The sequence below is a fragment of the Anomaloglossus baeobatrachus genome, chromosome 11, assembly GCF_048569485.1.
Source record: "Anomaloglossus baeobatrachus isolate aAnoBae1 chromosome 11, aAnoBae1.hap1, whole genome shotgun sequence".
NCBI lineage: Eukaryota > Metazoa > Chordata > Amphibia > Anura > Aromobatidae > Anomaloglossus > Anomaloglossus baeobatrachus.
Window position 1 is genome coordinate 127,325,323 of NC_134363.1, and position 18,883 is coordinate 127,344,205.

Below are 18,883 nucleotides of genomic sequence, written 5' to 3' on the forward strand. Positions count from 1 at the left end.
TAGTATCTAGACCCTGGTAGTAAGGAGGCTTTGTTCAGCCATGATGTACTCATTTAGTGTTCAATCATTGCCAACTTAGTATCACGTCCCTGTACTCTACTGGTTTAACGTCCAGCCCATGGGGGCCAGGAATTCACTGCACAAGTTATGGAATAGATTTATGGGATATATATTTCTGAATAGTCTCTTGTTCTAAGGGGGGGTCAACATATTTGCAGACAACCATTTATTTTGCAAAACTCATCAATGTGTATGCTCCAGTCAGCACTATAGGACACCAATGAAAATAAAGGATTTATTGACTTATAAATTACATCTCTACATATATACACATCACAATGTACACGCTTATTAGCAATGCTGAGCACTCTAGTGCATAAAACCTACCCGACCTAAAACCTTCGCTCTCGGCCCCAAATGGGCCACAAATAGGTACTAACATAGAAAACAGGACGAGATAACACACGGCTGCTCAGTGTCCCGCAATGAGCCCGACAGACAGAAGTCGCCTTATTTTTATACAGGGCCCTCACACACATGATGGGGGTCCATACGCCCACCATGTAAACATGTTTTTCTAGGATAATTTCCAGCTGAGGTCAGTGATCATCTTGCGACTCCAAGTAACAAATGCAGAAATTATCCTTATTAGTGAGCAATAACGAGTCCTCTCCTTGTGGGTGCCAGGCTAGTGACAGCACATTAAAAGTACCTAAAGAAAGGGGGGAAAAAAACATTTACAGCGTCATTATTGAAAGTGATGCACAGTCACCTGAAAATACATGCAAATGTTAAAACCGTTTATGGCAATAAGAAGTCAAGGCTTGTTTTTTGCAAAAACAGCGCCACACCTGTTGACAGGTTAGTTGTGGTATTGCAGCTATGACTCGAACTACATAGAGCTGCAATACTGGACACGATGCAAGGACTGGAGGAAGGCAAAGAGGTTTTTATAATCCTGTAGTACGTTAAGTAATCATTATTGGGGAGATCAGTTTTTGGACACAAAATACAGACTGGTGTATGGGTCAGTGCTTGTTTGCGACCAGACAATTACTGTAGTGGACACTGTCAATCCTCATGGTCATCAGTGTTAATATGAAGGGGTTACTCACCTTCAACAGGGACTTGGACGGAGACGCAGCCGGATGGAGACCACAAATACACTTTGCTATTACCAGTGCAAATGGCAAGCCGTGGCTGGACCGGGTCCCAACAAAAAGAACGGACAGATGACGTCTGCTCCAGCACCACCGATAACCTCATCTTCTGAACGTCCCATATCCACACACAACAGGGCATGTTATCTGTGAGACATCCGTCAGCAAAAAAGAAAGTATTAAATTCCGGCCCTATTGTCATTTTATGATACCAGCACAGATAAAGCATATGGCTACAGGCTCCAGCCCCCAGCCGTATACCGTACTTATCTTGGCTGTGTATCAAAATAAGAGGAATTGCATGCAGCTTTTCTTTATTTTAATAAGTTATAAAAAAGAAACTGTGGCGTCCGCCCCAATTTTGATACGCAGGCATGATAAAGTTGACAGTTGGGGGCTGGTAGTCTCAGGCTGGGGAGATCCATGCTTATTGACCCCCCCCAGTATAAAAATAGCTGCCTGCAGCCGTCCAGAATTGTCACATCTATTAGATGCGACAATCCCGGCACTTTACCCGACTCTTCCTGATTACCCTGGTACAATTACTGCAAGAATGTGACAGTAAACCACAGCCCCACTCCGTCCCAACTCCCGATCCCGGTCATTCTGTACAGACAATCAGCAATGATGTACAGGCATAGGGAAAAGTTTTGATAATGACACGAAGTTTGGTTTTTGCACAGTTTGCTACTGCAGTTTTTATACTGGCAATTTGCAATAACGCTAGATTTTTATGACAAAAAATTGCAAAGTCATTCCTCATCATGAAAATTACCTTCCTCACAAATTCCCCATTTCTACAGAATTCTAGCCCTGATCACAAAATGACCTGATTCAGCGTTTCAGTCATCTTCTCATTAGTTCAGAAGAAAGTATTAGAGAGCCTGTCATGTCCGATAACATTGTTAGGGCCTGTGCACACAATGCCGCTTTGTCTTTTTTTTCTGCAGTTTTGTGTCAAAACCCATTTTCTGATGTCAGCACAGTGGAAAAAAGTCCTGACGTCTCCTGCACACGTTGCTTATTTTCTCCTTGCAGATTTGGTGCAGATTTAAATCTGCAGGATGTCATTTCTTCCAGCATTATTGCTGCACATTTCATCCATTCTAATGATTGGGGAAAAGTTTACACTAAAAACATGTCAAAAACACATTTTATGCTGCATTTTTCTTGCCAGAAATGATGCAGAAATTTCTGCATCAAATACTTAAAAGGTAGTTCACTACTCAGCAGGAAAGTGGCCACAGCCCTGTAAAACTGATAGGGAAGGCTTTTTCAAAAACATTCTTCAGCCAATTCTGCCTGTGAGCGGCGCTATTGTGGTCCGCTCATCCCCATGAAGTGACCCCCTCTCCGGGCTCCATGACCTCTGAGATCCGGTGATGTCACACCAACTTTCACTTGACCCGACATCACCGAGCCCAGCCTCAGTTTTCCTGAGTGACTAGGCTGTGGGCAGCGTTTCGCCGCTTGTTACAGCCCAGCATTGTTCCTGCTTCAGGCGCTCTGCAACGAAAGAGAGCGCGCAACATACTGGTCAGCGATGTTGGGCTGTGACGAGCAGTGAAACTAGGCCCACAGCCCAGTCACTCAGGAAGACTGCGGCCGGCTTCTGTGGTGTTAGGTCAACTGAGAGTTGACGTGACATCACTGGATCTCAGAGGTCACGGAGACCGGGGGTCACTTCATGGGGATGAGCGGACCGCAATAGCGCCGCTCACAGGCAGATTAGGCTGAACAAGGTATTCAGAAAAAGTCTTCCCTATCTATTTTACAAGGATGTGGCCACTATTGCAGAGTGAACCACCCCTTTAATGTGTGCACTTATGCTTAATTGAAGGCACACCCCGGCACCGACAGCCAGCTGCACGCACGTCCCGACACTGACAGCCGGCTCTACACTAACGCACTGCACTGCGAGCTGTCAATCAATGCAGGGGAGTGCTTACACCCACCCGGAGCAATTTGGTGATTAAAGGGAACCTGTCAACAGTTTTTCGGCCTATAAGCTGCGGCCACCACCACTGGGCTCTTATATATACACAGCATGTTAGAATGCTGTATATAAGAGCCCAGGCCGCTGTGTAGAACATAAAAAACACTTTATAATACTCACCTAACGGTCGCGCTTCGGTGGAGTTGGGCCATATGGGAGTCTTTGTTCTCCGGTGCCGGCGCCTCCTCTTTCGACCATCTTCCTCCTTCTGAAGCTTGTGTGCATGATGAGTCACACGTCATACACACTCGCCGGTCCTGCGCAGGCGCACTACAATGCTTTGATCTGCCTTGCTCAGGGCAGATCAATACTGGCCTGTGTGTATGAAGTAGGACGCGTCATGCACCCCGGCTTCAGAAGGAGGACAAAGATGGCTGAAAGAGGAGGCGCCGGAACCAGAAAATGGCGCCACCCATCTGACTGTTGTGCACTAAAGCGACCTTCTAGGTGAGTATTATAAAGTGTTTTTTACATTCTACACAGCGGCCTGGGCTTTTATATACAGCATGTTAGAATACTGTATATAAGAGCCCACTGGTGGTGGCTGCAGCTTATAGGCCCAAAATCTGCTGACAGGTTCCCTTTAACGATTCTTTTTCCAACATGACGAAGAATAATTTTCAAAAGGCAAAATAACCAAGTGGATCGGTGAGTAAAACATTGAAATTTTAGATCCATGGCCAGGAAACTCCGCAGATTCCAATCCCATTGAGAAACTAGTGTGGTCAATCCTTAAAAAGCAGGAGGAGCAACAAAAACACAGACATTGTGATAAACACCAAACACTTATGAGACATGAATAGGTCATCAGTCGGGATTTGGCAAAAGACAGAAGACTTGTATAATAAGGGACAACACTGTAAATATTGAGTCTTTACATAAACTTGATGTATTTGTCAAAAAGTTAAAACTAGTGAAATTCTGATAATTGTACATCAGAAACCATCGAAATATCTGACTAAAAGATCTAAAAACACTGAAGCACCTAACTATGGGAAAACCAAAATTTGTGTCAGTCTCAATACTTTTGGCCACGACTGTAAATGTACGGCATTCTGTAAAAATTGGATCCCCGTGATTAATAATAATAATAATATAATATTTATTCATTTATATAGCGCTGTTAATTCCACAGCACTTTACATACATTGGCAACACTGTCCCCATTGGGGCTCACAATCTAGAGTCCCTATCTGTATGTCTTTGGAGTGTGGGAGGAACCTGGAGAACCCGGAGGAAACCCACGCAAACACGGGGAGAACATGCAAACTCCTTGCAGATGGTGTCCTTAGTGGGATTACGTACATGGAGATCATTTTGCAGGGAGGGATTATGGTGGACAATATTGTAATATCACTGTTCCCTTTTTTCAGATTTGACAGCTGCTGTAAAACATTTTAAAATTTTAAGTAATATGCAGACCCCCCCCTCCCCCTCAAAAAATAAATAGATTTTTACCATTTTTGGTGGCCAAGTATCGATTATCAGGACTGAAGGCCAGCATCCCGATCCCAAGTTCTGGATTTGCGCGGTCAGTGTCTGGTTTAATGGTGGGTAATGTCACCGGCACCTCAATCAGGTCATCTATGGGCAGAATCAGTGAGGTTATTGATAAAAAATAAAAAACATGAATCATGTCAGAATAAAAAACATCTGTCTAGAGGTTAGTGAGGCCCTGCCAGAGGATGAGGGCAGCATCACATATACACAGGGACCCTGATCCTAGCGCTCGGTCACTTACTTTTCTGAGCCACCCAATGTAATGCAAGAGCTGAGAGTCCTCGATGTTCCTGAGCACCCATCTAGCCGCGCCCTACAGGATCTTAATGACCACTATCTCCTTATACTGTGCATAGGGAGAAGGCTGTATATCAGGGGCTGAAGGGTGACACTCGCCTACAGATATTGACCACGGATTATTAAAGAATGACTACATAATCTAACGTAAGTGACCCAGCACCCTCTGGTCCTATGCTAGGTCCAATGAAATATTTCCTGACAACCAAAACTATGGTAGTCAGACAGCTCTTTCCCTGCAATTAAGGGGACCATAAACACTGAATAATGGGCAGATGACTTCTCACCCAATTAAAAGGGAACCCATCTCTTGATTTATGCTGCACAAATCACTGGCAGCACAAACCGGAGCCTGGCTGCACAATTGCAACGCTTAATTCTGCAGGACTGCGGTGTTTCACAGAAATTAGTATTAGTTATATGTGAGAGACCTCACAATCACCTGAAGTGGCGCTGGGAGAATGGTCTCAGACTACGGACCCCGGACAGATCTTCTAAATAGATTTCCTTGTGCAGCCAGGAAGTGATTCACGCTGGCCGTGGTTAAGGCAGCATGACCCAGTGACAGGTTCTGTTTAAGGAGCAACTGAGCTCCTGTAAATACAAAGGATTGGACACATTGTCATTCATTATGTCTGATACTTTGCTCCTCCTATATTATATAGCTGCACTCTCTATTCTGCTGGTGCAGTCACTGTGTACATACATTACATTACTTATCCTGTACTGATCCTGAGTTACATACTGTATTATACTCCAGAGCTGCACTCACTATTCTGCTGGTGCAGTCACTGTGTACATACATTACATTACTTATCCTGTACTGATCCTGCATTACATCCTGTATTATACTCCAGAGCTGCACTCACTATTCTGCTGGTGCAGTCACTGTGTACATACATTACATTACTTATCCTGTACTGATCCTGAGTTACATCCTGTATTATACTCCAGAGCTGCACTCACAATTCTGCTGGTACAGTAGTGTGTACATACATTACATTACTTATCCTGTACTGATCCTGCATTACATCCTGTATTATACTCCAGAGCTGCACTCACTATTCTGCTGGTGCAGTCACTGTGTACATACATTACATTACTTATCCTGTACTGATCCTGAGTTACATCCTGTATTATACTCCAGAGCTGCACTCACAATTCTGCTGGTACAGTAGTGTGTACATACATTACATTACTTATCCTGTACTGATCCTGCATTACATCCTGTATTATACTCCAGAGCTGCACTCACTATTCTGCTGGTGCAGTCACTGTGTACATACATTACATTACTTATCCTGTACTGATCCTGAGTTACATCCTGTATTATACTCCAGAGCTGCACTCACAATTCTGCTGGTACAGTAGTGTGTACATACATTACATTACTTATCCTGTACTGATCCTGCATTACATCCTGTATTATACTCCAGAGCTGCACTCACTATTCTGCTGGTGCAGTCACTGTGTACATACATTACATTACTTATCCTGTACTGATCCTGAGTTACATCCTGTATTATACTCCAGAGCTGCACTCACAATTCTGCTGGTACAGTAGTGTGTACATACATTACATTACTTATCCTGTACTGATCCTGCATTACATCCTGTATTATACTCCAGAGGTGCACTCACTATTCTGCTGGTGTAGTCACTGTGTACATATACTACATTACTTATCTGTATTCATCCTGAGTTACCTCCTGTATTATACTCCAGAGCTGCACTCACTATTCTGCTGGTACAGTAGTGTGTACATACATTACTTATCCTGTACTGATCCTGCATTACATCCTGTATTATACTGCAGAGCTGCACTCACTATTCTGCTGGCGCAGTCACGGTGTACATACATTACATTAATGATCCTGAGTTACACCCTGTATTATACCCCAGAGCTGCACTCACTATTCTGCTGGTGCAGTCACTGTGTACATACATTACCTATCCAGTACTGATCCTGAGTTACATATTGTTTGCCATACAACTTTCCAAAAAGTATTGTGGCTATTTCCTCCCCATCTTTTCCAGACTATACTCAGAATATATTAGTGCAGAATTGGAAGTGATCAGTTTGGTATAGCTCGGGGACAAACCCAGTGAGACGTGTGACGCTGCCACATTGGGTGTATTATACAGATATAATAAAATCCACTGTTGGGGGAATATTGCCTGTAATGAATGATGGCATATCAGTGGGACCCTCATCCATGTGGATAATGAAGGTGCAGTAGCATTTGCTACAGAGCCTAGACTTCATAAATTCTTATTACACCACCATTGCCTATAAGGCGCTGTATCCTGGATATTGTACACGGCTCTGTAGTCCTACAATACCCAAATTTTGGGAAGTGGCTCCGCTACACCACATACAGTCATCTGATATACCGTAATAAAGGCTATGCCCATCTTTGCAACCAAAAAGGGAAAGGACACTTTGCATTGTTATCCAATTTTTTATTCTATATGCAATAAGGGAATAACAAAATGTAGTATAGCTTTTGCACCCGATGACCCCACAGTGTCTGGTGTATAGAGGACACTTCACCATATCAGGTTTTGTGCAGGCACTTAAAATCTGATGCCAAACACAGCTTGCTATCTCTGCAGAATTGTGCATGCTGCTCTGAAGTACAGGTAGTAACTTGGACTTCAGAATAAGTAATGTCCTAAAGAAACCAATACAGATGAGCAAATAAATTTGAGTCACATTTAATTCAATTTAAGTTTTCAAAAATTTTACATAGATTTGGCAAAATAATAGCTGCAATGTTCCTGAACTGTAGGGTATGTGCCCACACTGCAGAAATATTCTGCATGAAATCTGCACCTTCTGGCAGAAAAACGCACAAAGAAAGGCACCTAAAAAAAGTATGTGTTTTGGTGCATTTTGTGCCATATGGTATTTTTTATTGAAGTTAATGAAAGGAGGAAAAAACGCTCAAAGATTTCACATGCTGCAGATTACCGTATTTTATGGGATTATAAGACGCACTTTTCCTCAAAGATCTGGGAGGAAAATGAGGGGTGCGTCTTATAATCCGAATGTAGCTTACCAGGAAGTGGTGGAGAGGGGTCGCAGGAGACAAGGGCAATGCTGTGGGCGCTGTACTGGCTGCGGGCAGTGACTCAGGCGCCATCCTGAAAATCTCGGCAATGCGGGCTTCACATAATGGCGCCCGGAGTTGACACATGCGCAGATTGAACTCTCGGCTCAAGATGTCATCTGTGCACACATCACCTCCGGCCCATTGATCTCCCAGCAGTGGGCTTAAGGAAAATGGTACCCAGAGGTGACACGTGAGCAGATGAGATCTCTGGTTGTCTATCGACAACTCTGGGCGCCATTTCTTTGAAGCCCGCAAAGCTGGCAGTTCCGGATGTTCCTACCTCACAGCGCCCGCAACGAGCATCTGAGACACCCGCTGCACCGCCCACAGCATCGCCCTACTCCACCACCGGTGACCCCGCTCTACAGCCGATAAGACACCAGCGGATTATAAGACAGACCCCATTTTTTTTTCCTTTAAATTTGGGGTGCATCTTATAAAACAAAAAATACTGTATTTTCTGCACCAAATCTGCAAGTAAAAAATAAGCAACGTGTGCACTGCACTTCAGAATTCTCACTGAGTTTGCTGGAATAGCTGGCATGAAGAAAAACATGCAGATGTGGGCCACAAATTGCACAAAAAAAAAAAAGCATCAAAAACGTACCTTGTGCACACAGCCTTACAAAGGGCAGCAAAATGTAAAAAAAAAATCCTTATACTTTCTTTTCCACTCACCTCACCTCTCCAGCCCCTCCATTCATAAAAAAAGCCCTCAGTCCATCTAGTTCAACCTTCCTCCACCAATTATACATTTTGTCATTATCCAGCCCTTTTTTTAAAAGCTGTTATAGTATCTGCCATTACTACCTCTTGTGGTCGGCATTCCACAGTCTGACTGCTCTAACTGTAAAGAACCCTTTCCTATTTAGGTGCCGGAATCGCTTTTCTTCCACTCGCAGTGAATGCCCCCTAGTCCTTAGTACTGTCTTTGGAAGAAATAAGTCATGTGTCAGTCCTTTATATTGACCACACATGTATTTATACATATAAATGAGATCTCCTCTGAGACGTCTTTTTTCTAAGCTAAACATATCTAACTTTTTCAACCTCTCATCATACGGGCGGCCTCCATTCCTTGTAGTAGTCTAGTTACCCGCCTTTGAACTGACTCTAACTTCTGAATGTCCTTTTTAAAATGTGGAGCCCAAAACTGGATCCCATATTCCAGATGTGGCCTTACAAGTGATTTATAGAGGGGTAACAATACGTTGGGGTCACGGGATCTAATCTCTCTTTTTATACACCCATTCCTCACAGTCAATCCTCTGGTTCTTGACCATACCTTCATATCGCCTTCGCTCGTGCTGAAATCCCTCACGCTTGGCTAGGATTTCCAGCTTTGAGTCGGCCGAGCGCAAGAGGCCCAGGGATATCAGCGCGACTGGAGGCGATTTGAAGATGTGGCGAGGACTGGAGACGGGACAGGGAGCAGCTGAGGGGCGAGCAGAGGGAGAGTATAAGGATTATTATTTTTTTATTTCTAATGTTTATTATGCTCTGGGGTATAGAGAGTCCAGAGCAAAATAAAGAACAATAAATTAACTAAGAATAACTTCCATGAATCAAAGTTCCTAGTAAAAAAAAAAAAAAAAAAAAAAACCCCAAAACGTAAATGTACAAATTAGAATTTTGCAAGATTCGCTCATCTCTGCCTACAAAGTGACAACTTTTTAATGATATGAAAGCTGGTGGATGAATTGCAGTTAATAATGACTGGAGTGTATGGGCAAAAGTTCTTCCCCTAATCAGCAGCAAGAACAGGCAGGCTATGTACGCACTGAGAGTTCTTGCACGTTTTTGGGCTCAAAACTGCATGACTTTGATTCCCAAGGCAAAGTCTATGACTTTTCATTTTTGCTGTCAGCACACAGCTTTTTTTTTAGCTGCGTTTGAGCTAAAAAAAAAAAAAAATGGACACGTCAGTTCTTTCCTGCGTTTTTCACTCATGCAACGCATTGGAAAAACGCAGCAAAACACACTGAAACGCGGTAAAAACGCATGCGTTTTTAAGGAATGCAAAAACGTCATAATGCGCACATAGCCTAAAGGCCCAGTCACACGCTATGCTATATCCAACGATATGTCGGCGGGGTCACGGAATTGATGACGCACATCCGGCATCGTTTGACATATCGTAGCGTGTGACAGCTCCGAGCGACTGAACGAGCAAAAATACTCCCCTTATCGTTGCTCATTGACACGTCGCTCATTTTAAAAATGTCGTTCCTCCTTCTGCGTGCCAGTTGTTCATTGTTCCCGTGGCAGCACACATCGCTACGTGTGACATCCCGGGAATGATGAACACAGCTTACCTGCGGCCGCCGGCAATGCGGAAGGAAGGAGGTGGGCGGGATGTTATGCCCCACTCATCTCCGCCCCTCCGCTTCTATTGGGCGGCCGCTGTGTAACGTCGCTGTGACACCGAACGTCCCTCCCCCTTCAGGAAGAGGATGTTCGCCGCCCACAGTGACCTCGTTAGGGAGGCAAGTGCGTGTGACGGGGGTTAACGACATTGTGCGCCATGGGAAACAAAATTGCCCGTGACGCACAAACGACGGGGGTGGGTGCAATCGCTCATGCAATCGCACGACATATCAGCGCGTGTGACGCCGGCCTTTAATGTAAATGTTACATCCAGGCAGGAGCTGCAGAACCTGGTCCCCACTTACATTTACTGTGGACAGTAAACAAACTATTGGGGGTCCCTCGTGGAGGAGGGAACAGGAGCTGACTGGGTTCAACGCTTTGGCATTTGTCCACTTCTCGGTACACCACCTAAATAAGAAAAAGACAAAGCAAAGGAGAAACAAAAAACGGTGTTAAAAGTACTATTAGTAAATTAAAACAAAATAATAAAATGTATATAAAATGTTTAGCTGTTGTGCAACTACAATTCTCAGCGTGCACTGACGGGCAGACTGTAGTTTTGCAACTGCCATTATTTCCAAAAACTTTCCAATCCCAAGATACATCACATATCATGTATCCCCGTTGCCCCTGGAGGGGTCAGAAGCCGGCACAGAAGACATCCGCCCAGGACTGAAGACCCTTCCCCTTCTGTAAAAGGGATCTGTGCAGTCCTGGGCTTTGCGGTGCTCACCGTCTTTGGGTTGGAGATTGTAGCGGGATGCACCAGTTCTTTGATTGGTTTCCATGTCACGTGGTTCAGGATTCGGACCTAATAAAAAAAAACAAATGTATAAGAACAGACATAAGTAAAAACAAGAGTAAACCAAAGGCCTGTAATGTGGGCTTACATACCTTCTCATCATAGCTGCCGACAGCCAGGAACTGGCTACTGGGACTCCATGTAACCGACTTGATGCCCAGCGACCACTCGTAGGCAGAGTAACTGGACAGCAGGCGGCCATCTAGTGAGTATAGCAGTATCTTGTACTGACGGAAAAGAGAAAAGTCAATATGAGACAGTAAATGTATATATGCTACATAAAAAAACAAAAAAAGTAGAAGATTGTGGACTGGAGAGCAACTAAAAAAAAAAATAAATAAAAAATAAATAAAAATAATACCTCCAGACAAGTGTCCCACACAGCCAGCACACAGCCATTTGGAGCCCAGTCTATGCCAGTCAGGTCCTGGGTGTCAGTTTCAAAATGCTGCAATGAAACCCAGTCAAAGTCAAAAAGTATAACCATTTACCATAATCACCGATCTAATAATACTGCCCCTGTATACGGCAATATAACTACTATAATACTGCACTGCTCCCTATGTACAAGAATATTACTACTATAATACTGCTCCTAAGAGAATAATACTGCCCATGTGTACAAGAATATACGGTAACTACTATAATACTGCCTTTATATACAAGAATATAACTACTATAATACTGCCCCTATGTACAAGAATATAACTACTATAATACTGCCCCTATGTACAAGAATATAACTACTATAATACTGCCCTCTATGTACAAGAATATAACTACTATAATACTGCCCTCTATGTACAAGTATATAACTACTATAATACTGCCCCCATGTACAAGAATATAACTACTATAATACTGCTCCTATGTACAAGATTATAACTACTATAATACTGCTCCTATGTACAAGAATATAACTACTATAATACTGTCCCCTATGTACAAGAATATAACTACTATAATACTGTCCCCTATGTACAAGAATATAACTACTATAATACTGTCCCCTATGTACAAGAATATAACTACTATAATACTGTCCCCTATGTACAAGAATATAACTACTATAATACTGCCCCTATGTATAAGAATATAACTACTATAATACTGCCCCTATGTATAAGAATATAACTACTATAATACTGCTCCTACATACAAGGATATAACTACTATAATATTGCTCCTAGTCTATAACATGCTGTATATAAATATAAAGAGTGAATATCGTTTCAGGAGAACTTGAAGCAGAATGAGTCTGCCTGTAGCTCCTCTTGCCTTCCCTCTTCATAGAACTTTATGAGCACCATCTGTCATTTCCTAGCCAAACTGCCCAGTCATTGACATCTATTATACTTGCTACTCGAGTTGAGCGCACTCAGAGCGTCTGACCTGCTTGACTCGAATAATGGGCAAATGAGCATTTTTGTGCTCACCCATCACTACTGATGAGAGATTTTACCAGTGGTCTGAAAGTGAATGATCAGTCCAGGAGCAGAAAGAAACAGATTTCTCTGATAATGACATACTATTGGTTAAATGAAAATAAATACAACAATGGTTACTATTTAAAAGGGTTTTCCGGCTTTTTCGCTGCTTCGGCTGCTGTGTTTGACAGCTAAGCAGCGATCATAACAGCGACTTACAAGGTCGCTGCTACGTCACAGAAAATGGTGACGTAACAGCGACGTCGTTGTCGTTTAGTGTGACCCCAGCTTTATCCTTGGAACACAGATCAGACACCCCAGCCCCCACCCCCATCGAACAGCAGCTTTCCGCTGTGGCCAGATGAAAACGCAGAGTGACTGCATAGCGCCACTCAGTGTGTGCTGGCCAGTCTCAGGTACTGCAGCACAGGTTTTATTGAAGTGATTTTATCTCCTTTTAATATCTTATTAGTGACCGCATCTTTGGATAGATAGATATCAGAAGCCTGGAATATGTATTTATAAACATACAGGTCAGTGATATAGCAGTGGTATTTTCGCATATATGGGGCAGTATTGTTGCTGTAGTTTTGTTCATATGAGACCAGGTTCAAGTAGTTCTATTGTTTTACATAAGGAGTTTTATGAAATCACTGTACATTATAGCACATACAATACCCAGTCCTCGGCAAAGGACAAAGCCCTGTTTGTCAGTCTTTATTTCATGCTCCTGCCTGTGTCATGCCAGGGCCTTGATCACTTCAGTGGAATTAAACCTTAAGTTGAGCGTGTCCAGAGAGCAGTCACATCGTTCTAAATACATGTTGTGACAGCTGGGGAAGGAGATGTGTTCACCGAGACCCCAACAGTCCTCGCCGCTAACATATGGAATGTGGCGTTCCCGGCAGATGTGCCAATACGGGCCGCAGACCTCATCAAAGCCACATGTGTGCCACCAGCTCCATCTACAGATTGCAGCATAAATCACCGGCGGGCACCTATAGGGTCACTAATGGGGGAATACAGCGCCACAATGCTGGGATTTATTTCCCCATTGCTTACACTATAACAGGTTCTGCAGGGCTGTACATTTATATCTCCCTTTCTATAAAATATTTTTTCACTGTATATAAAAAATAAATAAAAAAAAAAAAAAAAAAAAAGTATATCCTACAATCCTACACTTACCAAAAATCCTTGTCTTTGCAGATGCCCTTGGCCACCCAGAGGGCAGACCCATCCGGCACCCCCATGCAGGGCAGAACCATCCAGCTCTCCCCTGCAGAAAAGAACCATCCGGCGACCCCCATGCAGGGCAGAGCCATCCGGCACCCCCCTGCAGGGCAAAACGATCAGACACCCCCCTGCGGGGCAGAACCATCAGACACCCCCCTGCGGGGCAGAACCATCAGACACCCCCCTGCGGGGCAGAACCATCAGACACCCCCCTGCGGGGCAGAACCATCAGACACCCCCCTGCGGGGCAGAACCATCAGACACCCCCCTGCGGGGCAGAACCATCAGACACCCCCCTGCGGGGCAGAACCATCAGACACCCCCCTGCGGGGCAGAACCATCAGACACCCCCCTGCGGGGCAGAACCATCAGACACCCCCCTGCGGGGCAGAACCATCAGACACCCCCCTGCGGGGCAGAACCATCAGACACCCCCCTGCGGGGCAGAACCATCAGACACCCCCCTGCGGGGCAGAACCATCAGACACCCCCCTGCGGGGCAGAACCATCAGACACCCCCCTGCGGGGCAGAACCATCAGACACCCCCCTGCGGGGCAGAACCATCAGACACCCCCCTGCGGGGCAGAACCATCAGACACCCCCCTGCGGGGCAGAACCATCAGACACCCCCCTGCGGGGCAGAACCATCAGACACCCCCCTGCGGGGCAGAACCATCAGACACCCCCCTGCGGGGCAGAACCATCAGACACCCCCCTGCGGGGCAGAACCATCAGACACCCCCCTGCGGGGCAGAACCATCAGACACCCCCCTGCGGGGCAGAACCATCAGACACCCCCCTGCGGGGCAGAACCATCAGACACCCCCCTGCGGGGCAGAACCATCAGACACCCCCCTGCGGGGCAGAACCATCAGACACCCCCCTGCGGGGCAGAACCATCAGACACCCCCCTGCGGGGCAGAACCATCAGACACCCCCCTGCGGGGCAGAACCATCAGACACCCCCCTGCGGGGCAGAACCATCAGACACCCCCCTGCGGGGCAGAACCATCAGACACCCCCCTGCGGGGCAGAACCATCAGACACCCCCCTGCGGGGCAGAACCATCAGACACCCCCCTGCGGGGCAGAACCATCAGACACCCCCCTGCGGGGCAGAACCATCAGACACCCCCCTGCGGGGCAGAACCATCAGACACCCCCCTGCGGGGCAGAACCATCAGACACCCCCCTGCGGGGCAGAACCATCAGACACCCCCCTGCGGGGCAGAACCATCAGACACCCCCCTGCGGGGCAGAACCATCAGACACCCCCCTGCGGGGCAGAACCATCAGACACCCCCCTGCGGGGCAGAACCATCAGACACCCCCCTGCGGGGCAGAACCATCAGACACCCCCCTGCGGGGCAGAACCATCAGACACCCCCCTGCGGGGCAGAACCATCAGACACCCCCCTGCGGGGCAGAACCATCAGACACCCCCCTGCGGGGCAGAACCATCAGACACCCCCCTGCGGGGCAGAACCATCAGACACTCCCCTGCGGGGCAGAACCATCAGACACCCCCCTGCGGGGCAGAACCATCAGACACCCCCCTGCGGGGCAGAACCATCAGACACCCCCCTGCGGGGCAGAACCATCAGACACCCCCCTGCGGGGCAGAACCATCAGACACCCCCCTGCGGGGCAGAACCATCAGACACCCCCCTGCAGGGCAGAACCATCAGACACCCCCCTGCGGGGCAGAACCATCAGACACCCCCCTGCGGGGCAGAACCATCAGACACCCCCCTGCGGGGCAGAACCATCAGACACCCCCCTGCGGGGCAGAACCATCAGACACCCCCCTGCGGGGCAGAACCATCAGACACCCCCCTGCGGGGCAGAACCATCAGACACCCCCCTGCGGGGCAGAACCATCAGACACCCCCCTGCGGGGCAGAACCATCAGACACCCCCCTGCGGGGCAGAACCATCAGACACCCCCCTGCGGGGCAGAACCATCAGACACCCCCCTGCGGGGCAGAACCATCAGACACCCCCCTGCGGGGCAGAACCATCAGACACCCCCCTGCAGGGCAGAGCCATCCGGCGACCCCCCTGCAGGGCAGAGCCATCCGGCGACCCCCCTGCAGGGCAGAGCCATCCGGCGACCCCCCTGCAGGGCAGAGCCATCCGGCGACCCCCCTGCAGGGCAGTGCCATCCGGCGACCCCCCTGCAGGGCAGAGCCATCCGGCGACCCCCCTGCAGGGCAGAGCCATCCGGCGACCCCCCTGCAGGGCAGAACCATCCAACACCCCCCTGCGGGAAAGAACCATCCAACACCCCCCTGCAGGGCAGAACCATCCGGCCCCCCCCTGCAGGGCAGAACCATCCGGCCCCCCCCTGCAGGGCAGAACCATCCGGCCCCCCCCTGCAGGGCAGAACCATCCGGCCCCCCCCTGCAGGGCAGAACCATCCGGCACCCCCCTGCAGAGCACAACCATCCAGCACCCCCCTGCAGGGCAGAACCATCCGGCGACCCCTCCTGCACGTCAGGGCCATCTGGCACCCCCCTGCAGGGCAGACCCATCACCCTTCACTATAAAAGGGCATATGCATTTTTTCTCCAGTGGTTTTAAGAACCACAGCATGTTTGCTGTGGATTTGGAAAAACTATGGTAAAAAAATCCACATATCATAAAACAGATGAATCAATGCAATCAATGGATCATATCAAAATTAATTATAAAGGGCCTGTGCACGTGGTTTTATTGCATTTTTTTGCCCAGTTTTGCCATAAACCCTGAAGCGTTTCCTGATGCAGCACAGTGAATGAGAATCTTGAAGTGTCATGCACACGCTGCGTATTTTTGACTTGCAGATTAAAACGGAGCCGGTCATATTAAGACCATATCTGCAGATTAATAGCATTATTCCACGAGACAGGTTCCCTTTAAATCTGCATTGTCAATTCTTTCAGTGGTTTTGCAGCAGGTTTCACCCATTCTAATAAAAAAAAGTGGATTTTACGGTGCGTTTTTCCTGCCGAGCGATGCAGAAATTTCTGCACCAAATCCTTAACGTGTGCACTTACCCTGATGGGCTGTGTATGAAGCTGTCCTAGTATTAGGGGCACATAGCAGCGGGGCGGCTGATGTGACCACTGCCGCTTCATTTCTAATTAATGACTTTACATAATGGCCTGGTACAATGAATGTGCGCGGGCGAGTGGAAATAATGCTGCTATGTTTAGACACCTTGCCGACTGCCAGGGAAGAATCCAGGAAAGTCCCCTGAAAGCAGCGTAGTAAATTCTACAAACTAAGTACTAAAGATACGTAGGTATTAAATGAACAGACAGGCGCACAGCATGTGGACGCAGGCATTTCTCACCCTTAGAAGGCGCCAGTCATTGCACACAAATATGCTAATGTAATCTTTGCAGTCCCGTCTCTCAGCCAGGGCCATGTGCCGCCCATCGCTGGTGAAGGCTATCCCTGCGGGGAGAGATCAGGGTTAGTACTCACCTCTATGTTAATATCAACAGTAATAACTATTAGAAACATAAAAGATATGCAAAGATGTCAGAAAAAGTGCCGTAATAATAGGTCCATGTAACAGCGGACGATGGGAACCAATGAGCTTCAGACCGGAAGGCGATTTATCTACTAATACGTCCCGGTGTTGTCCCAAACCTCCTGGTGATGTGATAGTATCAGTGACAGAAGGAGAATGTAAGGAGGGGCATCGACAGCGCCAAAATCAGCCAGGGACAGGCAAGAACCTTCCCTAACAAAAAAGTTCAACTGTTTAGTAAATACTTGCTGTATTCTTCCCATTGTGCCATACTCTCTGTTATTTCTCTCCAAAATTTAGGAACAAACAGTTATTTGGGTGTTACCAGAAGGTGGCGTGTCCCTGCCCCCTGACATTCTCCAATCAGTGCCGACAGTATGTCACACCTCTCAAACAAGGAAAAATGGTAACACCCAGTTGTCAATTTAATCATAATCATTCATTAGAAATAACAGAAGAGCAGAAAAAAAAGAGCTATGAGAAAAGAAGATCCAAACAATTATTACATGAGAAATTCAAGAATTAAAGAGTAACTGTCACTAATATTTTTTTTCTTCTAAAAACCATTAGTACAAGTGGAAAAAACAAAATGTTTATCAGGAGAAGGAAGCCGCTTTCTCTACTAATCATTCATTCTCAAAATTCTCAATTCAGGGGTAATATCTGTCTTCAGTGAATATAGATTTTCCCGTCACCCAGATAGATGACAGTTGGTGCTCATAAAGTTCTATGGAACGCTGTCTGCCTCTAGTTCCTCCTCCTGTCTCCGCTTCATGGAACTTTATAATCACCAACTCATCTCAGTCTACATGCCCTAAACACAGATTTTATCCATTAACGTACAATAAAAGATCATTCCAGGAAGGAGAAAGAAGCAGATTTCTTGGATAAAACAGAAGACAAAGTTGCTTCTTTTCATGTGTACTATTGATTTATGGTCACTATTACTCTAGAAGTTGAAGACATGTCAGGAGTGATAAGTCGTCTTTAAAGGAGCTTACCAGAAACTTAGTGATGGCCCACCCTTATTTTTTGATTTTCATATATAAAAAAAAATAAAAAAAGAAAAATCAAATTTTTTTTAACACTTTTTAGAGTCTTTATTTTTTTAGGCATTTTTATTTTGGGGGCAAATTCATCAACTTTTTTGTGCCATTTTACATTGCCTTCTTCAATGCCTGTAATTTTTTGGGTTTGCTTGACAATGTGGGTATGATTATTAATATCTGGATGTTTTCGGCGACCTCAAAAGTGTTCGAAACGCGTCAAACAGACCTTTTATCTTTGTTTGGAATTTAAAAAAAATAAATAAAAATTTGAATAAAATAAAATAAAGCCTAAATATTAGACCTTACTTTACTGCTGGACATACTGCACTTTCACTTCCTATATACGACATTTGTGGCATAAATGATGGTGAATTGTTTGGGCTGTTCGGTCACGTCTAGTGATGGGCGGA

The 18,883-nt window shown here is 46.1% G+C and overlaps 1 protein-coding gene across 1 annotated transcript in view; it reads right to left on the reverse strand.

Moving 5' to 3' along the window:
• Positions 1 to 281: 281 nt before the first annotated feature.
• The window catches only part of WRAP73 (WD repeat containing, antisense to TP73), a 73,878-nt gene continuing 55,276 nt past the window's right edge, over positions 282 to 18,883 (reverse strand). Inside the window, exons 5-12 of the mRNA XM_075329393.1 lie at positions 17,242 to 17,345; positions 11,603 to 11,689; positions 11,334 to 11,468; positions 11,173 to 11,250; positions 10,742 to 10,847; positions 4,615 to 4,740; positions 1,116 to 1,307; positions 282 to 712 (exon numbers count right to left, since the gene is read on the reverse strand). Coding sequence (XP_075185508.1) covers positions 600 to 712; positions 1,116 to 1,307; positions 4,615 to 4,740; positions 10,742 to 10,847; positions 11,173 to 11,250; positions 11,334 to 11,468; positions 11,603 to 11,689; positions 17,242 to 17,345 — 941 coding nt within the window. The 3' untranslated portion in view covers positions 282 to 599. The remainder of the gene's footprint in view (positions 713 to 1,115; positions 1,308 to 4,614; positions 4,741 to 10,741; positions 10,848 to 11,172; positions 11,251 to 11,333; positions 11,469 to 11,602; positions 11,690 to 17,241; positions 17,346 to 18,883) is intronic.